Source organism: Charadrius vociferus, unplaced genomic scaffold, assembly GCF_000708025.1.
Source record: "Charadrius vociferus isolate BGI_N301 unplaced genomic scaffold, ASM70802v2 scaffold346, whole genome shotgun sequence".
Lineage (NCBI taxonomy): Eukaryota > Metazoa > Chordata > Aves > Charadriiformes > Charadriidae > Charadrius > Charadrius vociferus.
In genome coordinates, this window is record NW_009648899.1 from 598,604 (window position 1) to 614,207 (window position 15,604).

Here is a 15,604-nt window from a genome sequence, read left to right on the forward strand (position 1 = left end):
TCCTGGGAGAAGAGGGCCGAATCGGCACCCAGCTGGAAACGCTGATATGCCAGGAATGACTGGCCCACCTTTAAGGGAGGAGGTGGAGGGAAGAGATGGGAAGCGGAGAGGGGAGAAAGAAAGGGGGAACGTACCGAGAAAGAGAAACAAACAAAAGTGGAGTTAGTAGTGGTTACGGATTAGTGTGCGAGGCCCCCCTGGCAGACTGCCAGTGAAACAACCCCGAGAGCATGGAGGTTCAGGCTGCCCCACGGAAAGCACGAGCTGGCCAGGAGAGAGGAGGTCTAGGCAGGGATGGCTGCAAGCCCAGATGGCTGCGTGCAGCCTGCTGGGGCTCCCCGCTGTCTCTGGGGTGTGCTGGGCACCTCCTGCCTGGCGGTGGGGTTTCACCCACGTGGCATAGGTCGCAGAGGCTCAGTTGGCATGTGGTTATCCCATTCAGCCCCTCCTGCCCCTGGGAAGGCAATCTGCCTCAGCAACGCCACAGCAGGTTCGTCTGCTGGGCTGGATGTATGCAGCCATTTTGCCTGCAGAGGCTGGGAAGGAGAGCGGGGTTTGACCTGGAGTAACGAGGTAGTGGTCACCCCTTCACCGGCCAACATCCGCGCAGTGCAGCACAGACCTTGGGAAGGAGCAGCAGGAGGCAAGGTGGCCACTTCCTAGACCATGGGATGGTTAGCAAGCATACTTCTGCCTCCTGCCACTGCAGGCAGGACACCCTTTGGTGGACTGAGGGAGCCCAGGCATGGGGTTCAGAAACGCAGACTCCAGCAGGCATGGCTCATTGTCCCAGAGCATCCCTGATAGAGGTGAGCAGTCTAGCAGGTGACAAGGGGAGAGGTTTTTGGGGAAGGAGGGCTGGGAGGAAATGGAGGAGATAAAGTGGTGGGGGCAGAGGGCATCTCCTGGCTGAAGTATTAGGTCTGAGCAGTCATCAAAAGAAAGGCACAGCAGTGTTATGCAGCATTAGTTAGGGTATGGGTGAGGGAGTGAAGGGAGCGGAGGAGGAGGAGGAGATATTGCCAGTTCCATCTCCCAAGAAGGCAACCCCCTGTTCAATGGATAACCTCGCTCCAGTTCAATGGCTAGTGTGTTCCCACTGTGCCCTGCAGTGACCACACATCCGTGGTTGGGGTGTTGGAACCGTCTCTGCTCAGTAACCTCCTCCAGCTGCATCCCTTCGCCCCTTCCCCAAAATTCCCCCATCAGCGAGGGGCACTAAGGCAGCAAGGATGGGGAATTAGGGAACAGGGTGTTGTATTCTTCCTGAAAAGTAATGTCTCTGAGTCTCCGGAAAGCCAGAAACGTGAGGAAGCCCTGTGAGGAGAGAGAGGGGTGTGGGAGGAGAATCAGTTAGGAAGAGCAAACCAGAGTGTTTGATTGAAATAAAAACCCCAAGGAACCTGGGGAAGAGGATGCCTATTTAGCCACTCGAAAGCCTCTGCATCAGGGAGGACCACGGCAGGTGGTGGCACCTTGAAAAGGGTCCTGAGGGACCTCTTACAAAGGCCTTGCTCTTTGTCACACTTTCTGCTGGAGCTTGCAAGGGGCTCTTCAGCAGCACTCGAATGCAGGACACAGCTAGCGGGGGGGACACACACGCTGTTGTCCCTTGCCCCTGCTTGGTGTCACCTTGGCGAGGGTGCTGACTGCACAATTCTTTGCAGTTCCCCTTCCTCTCTGAAGCTTCTTGGTCTTATGGCACCCTTCCTACCCGGCCTCCGCCCAACATTAAGGCCCATAGTGGGAGGAGAAAATAAAGCCACAAGGACTTATACATGGAGACTGGTCTAAAATGCCTTCCTGCTCGGCACTATCCTGTCACTTCAGACCAAAATCACTCAGGCTTGGTGCTTTCAGAGACAGGAGGAAACCATGGGGGTATTTATATTGCACACCACATTTTTTCCAGGAAACTAGCAATAAAGAACTGCTGGGGAAAGGGCAATCTTACGAGACAGCTCCATCATCTTTTTAAGAGGCGACCCAGTAAGGCAGTGCTGCAGTCGTGGGTGCAGAGGCAGATCCCAGAGGGATCAGTCGCCTGATCAGCGCTGATCAGTCGCCGCCTCTTCTGGCCACTGATGACATTTCACATGATGGGAGCAAAGCAGGGAGGGAGATGGGTGCAACCCCCAGCCTGGAGCTCCCTTCTCTGCTTAGTGTCTGTGAGGTGAAAATGCTGTTAAAGTCCTCTGACAGACAGGGAAAATGATGCCTGGGGAGCTGGCTTGTCCAAGGTCATATCAGAGGTTTGTCAAGGACACTCCTTACTGGGATATGGGACTGTCTTTCCCATTGTGCTTATTAATGCTCTAGCACCTTCTTCCATGTAAGTTTTTGAGTCCTTGTTTCCCAAGTTTGCCTCCTAACCACCTCCCTTCCTGCTTTTCCTTCTCAGAAGCCATATGAACTGAGATCTCAGAGGGAATCACTCTTAGCCAGTCACCTTCCATTCCCCACAAGCTAATACACTACAGAGAACACTCGATCCAACATCATGGCTGCTGTACTCACCCAGGTGAAGATGGAGAAGAATGAGAACGTGATGGCTGCTCGGGCTGCATCCCCTCCTTCATTCATTGGGTTGTCCTCTTTTTTTGAAGCTTGCCACTGGTTGGTCAGAAAGCAGAAGCCAACAAACCAGAGGAATGCCCAAAAGGCTGGGATGGACCACCACCAGCATGCCGAAAAGGAAGGGGAGAGACATCAAGAAGGTATGTGTGAACAGAACATAAACACATCATGTTTCTCTGGAAAGTTCAACCCTGCAAGACCCACCAGTGTGTAGCAGACTGGGCCAAACTCTGACTGCGCAGCCTGTCTAAGCCCAAGCGAACTGTCAGGCTTGCTGACAGCTAAATTGTCAAGGTGATGATAGGTGTCTGCAGAAAGTAACTCAGGAGAGTTCATTTGCTCGTGTTTGGATTGATCACAGGACTTGCATTTGGCCTTGGGAGGGAGCCTGAAGGGCTTCCAGTACAGGAGCAATCACCTGGGCTCTCTGAAACAGCCACTGCTTCGCAACCCTGTCCTGCAAGGACAAAGGAAGAGCAATTCCTTCCAAGGGAGCTGCAAAAGAGTGGAAAGCAGTCAGCCTGCAGTTGCACAGAGACAGCACAGGCTAAGGGACTCACATGGACGAAAGGTGGAAAGGTGCTGAAGGATCATTAACATACTGCAACCATGGGAAAGGGGTGAAGATAGGGGTGAGCCCCGAGTCCAGACTGGCAGCTGGTGGAGAGGAGTGGGACTCAGCCTCTCTGCTAGGTGCAGGCAGATACCCCGCAGCAAGGGAAATGGGTGTTCTTAAGTGGCAACAAAACAGGGCTCACTCCTTCTCCCTCTCCTGTTAGCTGTACACAGGACTGCTAGGCAAGGGGCTAACCGTGAACAAACTTGCAAGCCAGAAGTCCTAAACAAGTTCAGGCGCTGCACCCAATCCTGCCCTCGCTCCACTCGTGGCCCCTTTGACAAACCATGGTGGGGGGACCCTGATGTGGAAAAATTTGCCTGTATGGCCGGAGTAAGCCAGGAGAGCGACTCAGGATCACAGCATGATAGCAAAGCGCCTCCTTGTGACGCTGCTGACTGGCGTTACACATCCATGTAGTACACAGGCACCATCACTCTGTCACTTCCACACACTACTGGGGATGGAGAGATCTGACTATAAGTTAGAATAAGCCTCAGGGCTGGATGAGGTCCCGCACAGCTGTTCCCATGGGGAATGCCAGGTAACCTAGGAGGACTGGTTTAGTCAGCCTGCATAAAACCCTCAACGTTTTTTATGTTAAAATATATAGGGTTCAATCACCTGGAGCTGGAAAAGAAGGAAGTATCATCTCCAGAGACATCAACACTTGGCCTTGGCAAGCATAAGCGTGCAGGGAGGCAAGACCTGCTGATTTTAAAGGGCTCCCTGAGCTACACCTATGGAGAACAGCAGAGAGGCATCAGCCAGATTGAGGAAAGAAAAGGAGAGAGAGAGAGAAGACCTGAGAGAGTAAGGAACACAGACTTCCCTGCTAGGAGGGACTTGACCTGCAAGGTGTCAGAAGCTCTATCCCTCTCCCTTGCCAGCAGAGAGGAGCACTATGGCCAGCCAGCCAGCCAGCAAGCTTACCCGAAACTCCGATGTCCGAGAGCACTGCCTTCTTGCGGTCCTTGACGCTGCTGATCTGCGGGAAGTAGGCATCCAGAGCCAGGTAAAGAAGGCAGCTGAGGAAGGCGAGGACACCCACGGTAATGCCATAGTTGCAGGCATTGCGATTGCGGTTGAAAATGCAGTGCTCTTGTGACTCGTCCAGGCGGTTCACGTACCCTTCATTGACAATGGAGCCAAACACCACGATGGAGAACACCTGGCGGGGAGGGAGGCAGGAGACACATCAGGGCAAGCCTCATCTCTCTGGACCAGCGCAAAGGAGCAGAGGTCTGCAGGGGACAGACATCCTTTGCAGGCACCTCTCTGCTCTGCTGAGCTCCTGTCCCGCTGCCTTCCCTGGGCTGTAGCCACAGGGAATTTACGGGGCAATGGTCTCATTTTATTTCTGAGGATTAACTTAAAATAAGACACTTTTAGATTTGAGCCTTTTTATCCATCTGATCTAAAGCGATGTAAAGCAGTTGCAGTCTGGAGTAAGGGTGGCTTCCCACAGACACACAGGGAGGCGACATGGAGTGTAAATTGGGATATGGTTTTGGTGCTGGTGCCTGCGTACGAGGGCTCCAAGTAGTGGAAATCCTCTTAGTCTGCATTTATTCTCCCACCCACTCCTTTCCCTTCCAGGAATTCATTGTTTCTAACACGCATTTGTTCACTAATTTTATCTATACAGCTACTATGCTCTTCTGCCCATCCACCCCCCCCCAATCCACAGCCCTGCTTGCTCTGCAGCTCCATTCTGCCGCACTACCGCTCTCCCCATCTCCCTGCACATCACACACCTCTCTCCACCAGTTTTCCATCAGCCCAGCCCATGACACCACCCGTCCTCCTGCCCGCTCACCCATATGCCAACACCCTCCAACCTTCCCAACAGATTTCACAGGCCAAACATCCCTGCTTCAGGTCCACCGGGCAGGGCCACCAAGAGTCCTCCCTACTTGTCACCGCCACTGCCGCTTCATGTTATTTTAAATCAGATAGAATTAAGGGCGAGTCCAGGTAGAAATGCCATAATCCGCAGTTGCTGGTCTAATCTTCACTCACGGGCTTAGCCTTTGTCACCTGCCACAAGGCTGTACCTCTTTGACACAGCACGTTCACCAAAGCAGCGAAGTATTTACAGCAGCCCCAGTCCTACAACTCAAATAAACAGCTTCCCCTCGCAGCCATAGGAGAAAGAGGGGAAGATTAGGGCAGCACGTATAGATTTTTCTTTGCAGACCCTCAGTAGGAACAGCCAGACTGCAGGCTGCCTCCAAGGGCCCCAGGCAGATGGGAAATCACACCTCAAGCATGGGGTGAACATAGATATGATGTGCACTAGGAAGTCACCAGGGCACTCTGCTAGCCTCGGGGTTGTCTGTGCAACAGGAGCCTGGCACCCTTGGAACCGCCGCCCAACCCAGAAGGAGAAGCAGCATACAAGGTGAGGTGGCCAAGTCTCCTGGAGGGAGTCGAGGTAGGTTGAGAGTTTGCTAGGTCAGAAGGACGCCAGTGCCACTTAACCCAACCAAGCACCAGAAGAGGACACAGCAGACAACCCAGAAAGCGGAGAAGCAGCTTTGTAAGTGCAGGGAAAATTAACTATTGATTAATGCCAACCCAATACACCATCTATGACTGGTGGGGTTGGATGCCTGAGATCCACAGCACAGACCTCTGCTATTTGACCTGTGGCATCAAGAACCAGAGGAAGAACCATACTCACAGTCCGCAACAGCCCTTCGGCAGATACTCAATGCTGACCACGTTTCAGGTGCCAGACTCTAACAAGTATCTACTGACAACAATATTATTATTCCACCACAAGGCTCATAATTGGGTCACACTTGGGTTGCTGAGATTGGGCGCATTTTTGACACGCTAGAGCAAACAGAAAAAGCTGGAAGCCAGTGTTCCTGAGCATGGGGACTGTATGGGTTATCTGAAAATTCACAAGAGCTTTTCAAGCTTGGAAGTAAAACAACTGAGATGTCCTCCTCCTCCTTCTTCTTGAAAATCGAGATTGATCACACTTTGCAGAAATTGCCCGTGAAAATTAAATAAAAATCTCCTCTGCCTGAAGCAAAGGCCTGGTCTTCAAAATTTCAGCCTGAATAGTTTGGAAAGCAGCAAAATTGCACACAATTACAGCCAGGCTCTTTCAGTGGGAAGTCTCACCTTCACAACAGGCTGGGCTGACAGGACTGCCTAGGACCACTGGCAGTAACAGCATGTTCCTCTAACCTGAGGGGGAGCTGACAGACTCCTGAAGCAACGTCCCAATGTGAGGCTGTGACAGCGCCGATGCTGCCACCTGAAGTACCAACTTCCCTATATTGGGATTACAAAGTGGGTGCTCAGTTTTCCACAGCATTAGACAGAAAGCATATGTCCTCTTTGGAAGATGAGAAACAGCCTCAAAAGTGGCATAGTCTGGTGTTCAGTTTTGGTTTAGGGCTCAAAACTGGCAAAATGTCGATTCCCTGAGTCAGGTCAACCCTTGCAATGGACTGTATTGCGAGTCTCTGCTTACTCATTTGGGATGAATGAACTTCTGTAATGTCCCCTCCCCAGAGACACCTCTGTTTACTCTGCTTATATCCTGATACACACCTTCCCTCTACTCTTATCTTTGGGTTTGCTGGAAGAGCTCTCATCTGTGAGTAAAAGCAGCAGAATAATTCCGGTTTGCATTTGCTTTTTCATACCTTTTTACGCTGGCACATTGTAAAGACACAGCTCGGAGTCGAGTCCAGAGGGGCATCTCCCTCTCCCTAATTTTCAAGCAGAGGTGGCATTCCTAACTTCCTTTCTCCATCTTCGGTCAGCCAAGATGCCACAACTTCTCTCCTATGAAGACAAACCTGTTTGGCAGCCTGGAGGTGCCCAAGGTATGATTTACATGCAAACAGCTGATTTAAAATTATCTTAGGAGTTTTTTGGGGAGATTCCACTAAGGGTATTCTCACTTGTGAGCAGAACAAGTCACTGCAAATGCTTATCTTCTGTGTCCCGAAACAGCCACCCCACAGTACTCTTTGTCCTTAGGAAAGCTTTCTATGGACTAAAGCACAGTACTTTAAGGGATGTCACCTCTCCATGTTTTCCTCATGACTAGTATCAGCTCTGGTCCATGCTCCACTCCCTGGTGCTGCAATCAGGGCAAAGCCAATGGCAGTGGAGAGAGCTTGCTCCTTTTGCCAGCCTACCACTGCCCTCACGGCACAGCAAAATGCCATGAGGATCTGCTGTGCACAGCAGCCTTGAGCTGGATGGGATAACACTGGCTGGGCAAGAAGGGGCAGGCTCAAACCAGAGGTTTCAGCCCAGGCAGGCAGAGCCAGACAGCAGGAGAAGAGGCAATCACTGCTGCTGCTGACAGGCAGTGTCACCTATTTTATCCCTGTGATGTCTGTACCCAGAAAATATTGCAACTGGTGCACAAACAATTTTCTAGAAAAAAATAGTAACTATGAGAGCTCAGATCTTGTAGCCCTCAGGAGAAACTGTCGCACACTTTATCCATGGCAGCTGTTTCTTGTTGGGAAGGGGGCTGGTGGGTGGAAGCTCAGTGATGTGGCAAGTCATCTTAGAAAGAGCAAGTATTTTTTATTTCCTTGATTTCAAAATCCATGCCCGTGCAGGGATGATGCGGGCAGCAGGTGCAGTATGAATGCTGCCTGGATTATGAACAAAGCACCAAGTTTGTAAGGATGAAGCATTTACATTCCCATTCCCATCACATCTGTGGCGCTTCTGAAGACATGCCAGCTACCAGCAGCACTGGCACAAACCTTCATTACCGCTGCTCCTTCCTTCTACCCCCGTTTGGCAGAGCGAAGCCTCGCTGCACAAAGTCTTGCCTACAGCCACTAATAAAATGGTTCAATATACTCATCCAGATGCAAAGAGGAGGCAAAGAGAAGATGGCAGGAGTCTTCTCCTGACTGAGCACCAAGATGCAGGGAAGTGACCTGTTGGAAGGCAGATGGAAGGCGGGCGCAAAGCACTGCATCCTGACCCCCAAACACAGCCCATCCTTTCGCTCCATGGAAGAAGATCATTAGCCGCTTTCTGATGCTTGGTGACGAAAACCATCCATCCATCCATCCATCCCCAGCTTTGTGCACCTCAGCAGCCTCATTTCTTCAGTGAGGCTGTTCAAGTCAGTTAATAGGACTTCAAGTAACTAGATTTATAGGTTGAGAGGGTTTCCTTAAGCCTCCAAGAGCAATGTTAATTGGGCAGGTGTGTGGCCTGTCTGGAGGTGTGCATTTAATAAGCAATAATATATTCGGCTATGCTCAAAAAAAAGGACATAAAACAGCACATGGAGAAGATGTCACCAACCCAGCGTTGCTGCTGGGACCCAGCTTTTCTTGACTTCACCACTCCTTAAACATCACCTCCACACAAGTTCTTGCAATGATTTTCCTAGACTTCTGTTTCCATCAAAGAGCTCCAAGGCACCAAGTGAAGCCCAAAGCCGGGCAAAGCTGACAGAGACAGAGCAACTTGCCAAAAGACGCAGCAAAATGAATGTAATGCTAAGCACTGCAGGGGGGAGATGGGAAGAGGCTGAGAGTTTCCCTGTCCTGGTTTCTCAAGGGGCTCATGCTAGCCATTACAGGTGTGCAAGGGCTCATTACAGCAAGAATAGTGCAGAACAGGCAAAAGGTTGCATTCCACCATAAAATATCTTTTTTTTTTTCCCTCTCACTGTGAACTGGGGGATCTGATTTTGCCAGAGGCAAAGGCGAGAGATGAGCCCTCAGAGGAGAGGCTCTCCAGTCCCTCCCCACCTCCTCGCTGCAGGCTCAGCCCTGTAGAAAGCCAGGCAAAACCTCCTGAACATCATGTGAGGCTTTCCACCACACTGCCCATCCCCAGCCCTGCCTCAGACGCTCCTGAGCATCATGTGATGGAGCCACGGCACCGCCAGCCTCCGGCAGTGCACTAGGATTTTCCTGCACCTCATCCCGGGAGTTTGTCATGCTGCCTCCTGACTTCATCCCCGAGATCCCCAAAATGGTCATAGCGGGGATGAGGCTGAAAAGGGTTTCTGTCAAGCCGCCTGCTTGGGCTCACTGCAGTGCCCGCTGGTCACAGGCTCTGTCGCAGTGCGTGTTGTCTCTCCCTCTCTCAAACCCCCTTTTTATTCTATTAGAGAGAGGAAATAGTCACATAATATTCCTCGTGGGACTTCAAATCAAATCCACCTTGGGCAGAATAAAGCAATAACCTCTTCTGTGTCTGATCTGGTAATGACCAGGAATAAATCTGTTAAAAAAGAAAGCAAGAGCAAGGGAAGAGTGCAAACGATAAACTGGCAGAACTGATCTGGCTTTCATTTTCATGCAGCCACTCGCAAATGGAGTTTCTGGAAAGCTTTGGAGAGCTCTGCACAGACGTGGATTATTATTATTATTATAATCATCATTAAATCTACTTGTATTTAGTTCATTTTGAAGGAAACATATGCAGCTTTTGATACGCATGGGACTGGCAGCTTGGAAACAGGCAGCCTATATTTATTCCCTCCAGCAGGCACCACGCAGGCAGCGAGCGACTCCTGCCCACGGTCTCGATGGAGTATCTGAGCCCTGTGCAGGTGCTGGAGGGGACCAGCCTCCTCATACCCATTTGTACCCAATTTCCCTGAGCTTTGGGCGAGGGAAGAGCCCGGGTATGCCAGCACCTCCATCCCAGCTCACCCTCCCTGGCCAGCAGCCACGTGGCACCAGATCCCCAGCCCACCACCTCCCCAGCCGGGGCTGAGCCAGAGCAGGTGATGGAGGGGAGAAGGGCTCTGCATCCCTAATTCCTGCCACGGGATCTGGGACAGGCTTTCCTGGCCAGCCGGCATTATTTTTCACACATGGCTTGGCAGCCAACAGGCCAGCCATTAACCCTTCCACCTCCTGCCAGACCCGTGCTAGGGAACCCTGGTTGATCTTCCCCTGTGCAGCAGCCCAAGCCCTGGGCCATGCTGGGGCACCCTGGGAACCAGCAGCCGGGAAGTCTCCAATGGCAGCTGGCCAAGCAGCCATGCATGCCACCCAGGGGAGGAAGGAAGAGCTTTCCCATGGGAAGGGACCTGCTGGTGAAAGAGGGGGCTGTGTCCCAGAGAGCGACTTTGGGAAGCTCCATCCAGTCCTGCAGATCTCACGCTCTTGCCGTAGTCAAATAGCATCTGCTGTCCCACCACTACTAGTGACAACTCCCCATGCCCACACCTCCATGGTGGTATCCAGGTCCTTCTGTGCTTTCCAGGTGGTGCCTACATCACTAGGTCGCTGCTCAGCAAAGTGACTGCCCAAAAGTCACGTCTTTTTCCACGAGGAAGAGTTCAGTTTTCTTTCTAGCAACGCATCTCTCCCTCCTCGGCTTGGCTGTGCCAACCTAGGTGGAGGACCGTATCCACTGCCACCTGCGCCTGCTCCTCTCACCACCACACCAGTCCTCTCTGCTGCCTTGTTTTGCCACAAATGTTTGCTTTAGCTATGTTTCATCTCCATACAGTTTCTCTGTTCCTCACTTGTGTGCCTCTCCTGTTTTGAAATAGCAGATTTGGCCGATATGTGCTATTCCTTAAAATTTTACCTGCAAATGCCATTAATGAGATTTGTTCCTGCTCTAAGATCTTTCCTGGAAATGCTATACTGGAAACAACACGACCTGCTGCATCCAACCCCGAATCACCCTGTGTATCTGCACCTTTATTGCTCATCTTCTGACGTGGCCTTTCACCCAATCCCAGTGACAGCAATCCCCCAAAAAAACCTTTTGAAGCCAACCCAAGGAAGGGGATCCCATGAAGAACCATACCTAGAGCTTGACTCAAAGCACGTGCTTTGAACTGCCAACTTACTTTCATCATGCACCAACGTATCTCACAAGCACATAACCAGTGACTGTGGTGGCTGGGGCAAAAATCATGTGGAGGAGCAGAGGCAGAGAGCGTGGGCTATGGTCCACGAACACAGGGAACACCTCAGCTAAATTTAGCTGGGACAGAAAGAAGGTGAAGGTTGCAGCTAGCTGGTTTCAGACTAACATGGCCCCTGGGCTCTAAGGCTCGGTTTAACTGCCACCGGAAGCCCACGCCAGGTGTCCTTTCCGTATGGCAAAGGGCGGCGTGGGGGGAAGAGGCAACAGGTGTTGTAAGCTGGGAGTCAGCATGGCAAGCCAAGACCCGCCGGCAAGACAGGAGACGGGGCTCCCTGCCATGCTGGGACTTGTCCCTGTCCTCTAGCTCACAGGTGCCAGCCTGTCACAGTGAGGCCAGGGACACGGTTCCTGTCCTTCACCTGCCTTGCGTGCTCTGCCGGAGCTGCCTGGGACGGGACGGGACATGCCTGCAGAGACAGGGGACAGAGCTCCCCATCCCAGCTTGAAACATCTGCGTGGTCCCACCAGCCAGGGGATGTGGTGGCAACGGCAGCAGGCAATGGAGGAGGAGAAGGAGGGCAGGCAGCGCCTCTCCTCACTGGACCTCTCTCCCCAGAGGGGCAATGCCCTTGGCGCCAGAGAGATCTCAATCCATGTGGAAAGCTTTAATGGGCTGCTCTGCCTGCGTGGCTGCAGTTGGAAATACTCTCACTCAAGCCACCTAGTGGGGCCTGCTTCCAAAAAGCAAGTTCCTTTTGCCTTTACATCGAACAGCGCTTCGGTTTCTCCAGTGAGCAGGTTTCCAAGCAGTTGGGAGCGCCTGGAACAACCTGTTTCAATTAGCATTTTACTTATTTATGGAGGCAGCGCTACATCCAACGCCTGTGGGTCGCAAAGGAGCCTCTCAGCACCCCCGCGCCGGCTGCGGAGACCACTGTGGGTCAGGGTGCGATGGGATTACATAGGGCTGTGCCCACGCTCGCCTGCTTTATTTCAAGAACAATCCTGCTGCGCAGCTCCAGCTCGGTGTGGGTCACCCAGCTCCAGTAGCTCCAGCTGTTGCTCTACTGGTTCCAGCTGTTGGGCCATCTAAGCGAGCTGAAAGCAGGTTCACAGGGCAGGGTGGTGTTGTGGTTTCAGTTGGGATGGAGTTAACTTATTGTATTAGCAGCTGGTATAGTGCTATGGTTTGGATTTGGGATGAGAAATGCTTTTGATAGCGCACTGGTTTTCGTTGTTGCTAAGCAGTCGAGGCCTTTTCTGTTCCTCACACCGCCCCGCCAGCAAGCAGGCTGGGAGTGCACATGAAATTGGAAGGGGACATGGGTGGGACAGATGATCATGACTGACCAAAGGGATATTCCATGCCATGTGATGTCATGCTCAGTATATGAATTTGGGGGAAGAAGAAGGAAGGTGGGGACATTCAGAGCGATGGTGTTTGTGTTCCCAAGTAGCCATTCTGTGTGATCCCTGCTTTCCTGGAGATGGCTGAACACCTGCCTGCTGATGGGAAGTGGTGAATGAAATTACTTGTTTTGCTTTGCTTGCATGCACAGCTTTTGCTCTTCCTATTAGGCATAGGTGGTCTACCCATCCACAAGGGTTTTTTTCTCACTTTTACTCTTCCAGTTGTCTCCCCCATCCAAACTGGGGGGAGTGAGCAAGCAGCTGTGTGGTTCTAGCTGCTGGTTGGGATTAAACCACAACACGGGGTAAAGAACCTACCCATGCACCCATGTCCCATCTACTGTAGGGCACTGGCTGTGTGATGCAGCTCAGCTCAGAGTACACCTCTGTGTTGCAGCCGGTGGCAAGCGAAGGGGCATGGCATGGAGCAATGCCTTGAAAGACCAGGAGTCAACAGAAAACCCCAGCCACCCATTGCAACAGGGCAAGATGCTTGTTTTCTCGTCACCGCCACTGGGAATAGGGAGGGAGTTGTTCTGCTTTTCCCCACAGAGAGGTGGGGAAGCCTCCGGGATCTTCCAGCAGCTCATTGCTTTTGTTGTGCAAGCCTCAGTCCGGCCAGACTGGACAAGTCCCCTCACTGCAAGATCCAGATGCCCTCGGAGGCATCCGCAGCAGAGATGCTCAGGAGGGACTGCTCCACAGCGCTGCATCCCTGCACTACAAGGTGCTGCTTCTTCCAGGCAAGTGTATCTGGGACAGGCAGCAGCAGAGAAATGGCTGATGCTGAGGCTGAATATCAAACCTGACATGGGCACTCTGCAGGACCACCACCGCTTGCCAGCACCCATGCCAGGCAACCTTTCTATAGGGAGATGCATACTCACTCTGCTGTGCCTGACCTCCAAAGCACCCAAGAAACCTGAGCTGCCTCACAACACTGTCACGGTGGACAGATGCTCCAGAATTGCTAACCTCTTTCCATAGTTTAGCATCCTCCTTGTCAAACCTATCCCATCTCCTCCTCAGCAAGGAGGAACATAAATAACCTTCAGTCACCCCATCTGTTCCTGATCCTGCAGGTCTCCCTGGAGATCTGCCGCCATCTCACTTGGGCTGCAGACTCCATGGGCAGGAGCCAGTGTTGCTGCCTGTTGGTAGAAAGCCATACGCACCTCCGTGCCATCACAAAGTCTGCTAAAAGGCAGCATGACCTGAGCACAAGGTCACTGCCTGGGGAAGCGATCACGAGAACTTCTGCTCTCAGTGAAAGCTCATCACGTGAAATGGGGCAAAAGGAGCCTCCAGTTCGCCCCGGGGAGATGATGGACCACCCATGCCACGAGCAGGATGAAGGCAAATGAGATCTCAGGAGATGGCAGGCAAGGTGCTCCCTGTGCATGGCAGAGTGGGTGAAAGGAAGGACTCACAGAGACCACGCGGAGGGAGACCCCGTCGCCACCAGAAGAGTTTAGCTGGTAGAGCCTGGTGATAGAAAGGCTAAGTGCGGATGCGATCACAGCCTATAAATACACCCAGGGGAAAACACCAGGGAGGAAAAAGCGCCATTTAAACTGAAGGGCACAAGAGCACAAAAGCAAACGGATAAAACCCCAATCACAAATAGATGTACAGTGGAAGGCCTTGGCCTTCAGAGCCGCTGAACCCTCTCCCAGAGGGAGTGAGAAGGGCAAAAAAAACATGAATTAGTCTTTTTCCAGCAAAGTTTGACCAATTTATGGACGGGGCCATAAATGTGACAGCCTGAGATAGGACTTTAATGCCCATGAGTACCCCTCTTAGTCTCAAGCTTAAAACAAAAAACAAAACCACAACTAAATATCTGGAGTGAGCTTGTGGCTCCCCGGCTTTGTGGAGGGAGACATGCTCAGGAGGAGAGACAAGACCAAGCCAGTGGAAAAGCAGGAGAAGGAATTCATTCGTATTTCGAGAGAGAAGAGGCGCACGCGTAGCCTCGCGCCACGACGGCCAGGCCAGCCTCCCATGCTGGACCGCTGACCAGGAGCACCTCCAGCTCCTGCAAAAGGATTTTAATTTCCGCGGCTGAGTGAAGTGCCGGGGGTAAATCCAGTCCTGTCCTCTGTCAAGGTCAGAGAGACAGCAGGGAAATGACGCGGGGTCCCAAGGAGATGCCGGTCCCCGGGAAGGGCTCCTTGCCCAGGTAGACTTTGCAGGGCACGGAGCTGAGCTCAGAGAGCGAGCCAATAGCATCTGAGATACTCTGAAGCAGAGTAGGTGCCTAATTAAAAAAAAATAAACATATTTCCTGTTCTCTCTCCCTCACCTGGTGCCTCTGGGAAGCCAAAATCCCGCAGTGCTCGGATGAAGGGGAAGAAAAAAACAAAACACCACCACCAGACCAAGAGGGAGAGAGAGAGAAAGAGGAAATTCTGCCACAGAGATTAGCAGTGGGAGAGCCTTTGTAGGTCACATCACATCCATCATCCCCAGGCGCGCAGGCTGGCTTGGCTCCAGCCGGCCAGGCACGGGGGGCACACATACCCCCTCGGCCGGTGCCCAGCGGCAGCCCGGGTGCAGCCAGCCTGCTCCCGGCATCATGTGCTGTACTGTAAACAAACCCAGGCAGATGGACAGACGGACAGATGGACTGCCTGCATTAATCACATCCTCAGCTGTCCCGGGGCTCTCTGGCCACCCTCCGAGTCATGTCACCCAGAGAGGACACCATCCATCCAACCCCACCGCCAGCAGCAGGCCACCTTTCCTTTCCCTCCTCATTTCCCCCGCCTGGCACTGCTTTTATTTTATTTTTCCCAAAGCCAGCCTGACGCCTCTCTGCCTTGCTCCGGTACGCATGTGTCTCCTCCACTCCCTCTCCCAGCCCTCCCTTCTCCACTCCCCGGCCGAGACCTCAATCTCTCCCTGCCGGCTCGGTGCTGCAGCTCTCACTCCCTTAATCCCAGTGACCTTCTTGCAGGGGCAGCCATAGGATTGGCGTCACGGGAAGAGGGAGAGACCTTCCCCCTGGCACCCCGCGCCCTCCCCGCCACCCTCCTTAGATCCCCCTTTTTCCCCTGCCCCCTTCCTCACAAATTACGGAGAGGAAAGCATTCCAGGGAAAGGAGGTTGGGGGGGTGGGTGGGAGAGGATAAAACGCAGAGCGAGGTC

At 52.5% G+C, this 15,604-nt stretch overlaps 1 protein-coding gene across 1 annotated transcript in view; it reads right to left on the reverse strand.

The window, feature by feature from the left end:
- TAB1 (TGF-beta activated kinase 1/MAP3K7 binding protein 1) overlaps positions 1-15,031 on the reverse strand; it is a 33,644-nt gene extending 18,613 nt beyond the window's left edge. Inside the window, exons 1-4 of the mRNA XM_009887172.1 lie at positions 14,978-15,031; positions 13,885-13,977; positions 4,127-4,364; positions 2,518-2,663 (exon numbers count right to left, since the gene is read on the reverse strand). Coding sequence (XP_009885474.1) covers positions 2,518-2,663; positions 4,127-4,364; positions 13,885-13,977; positions 14,978-15,031 — 531 coding nt within the window. The remainder of the gene's footprint in view (positions 1-2,517; positions 2,664-4,126; positions 4,365-13,884; positions 13,978-14,977) is intronic.
- Between the last annotated feature and the right edge of the window lie 573 nt (positions 15,032-15,604).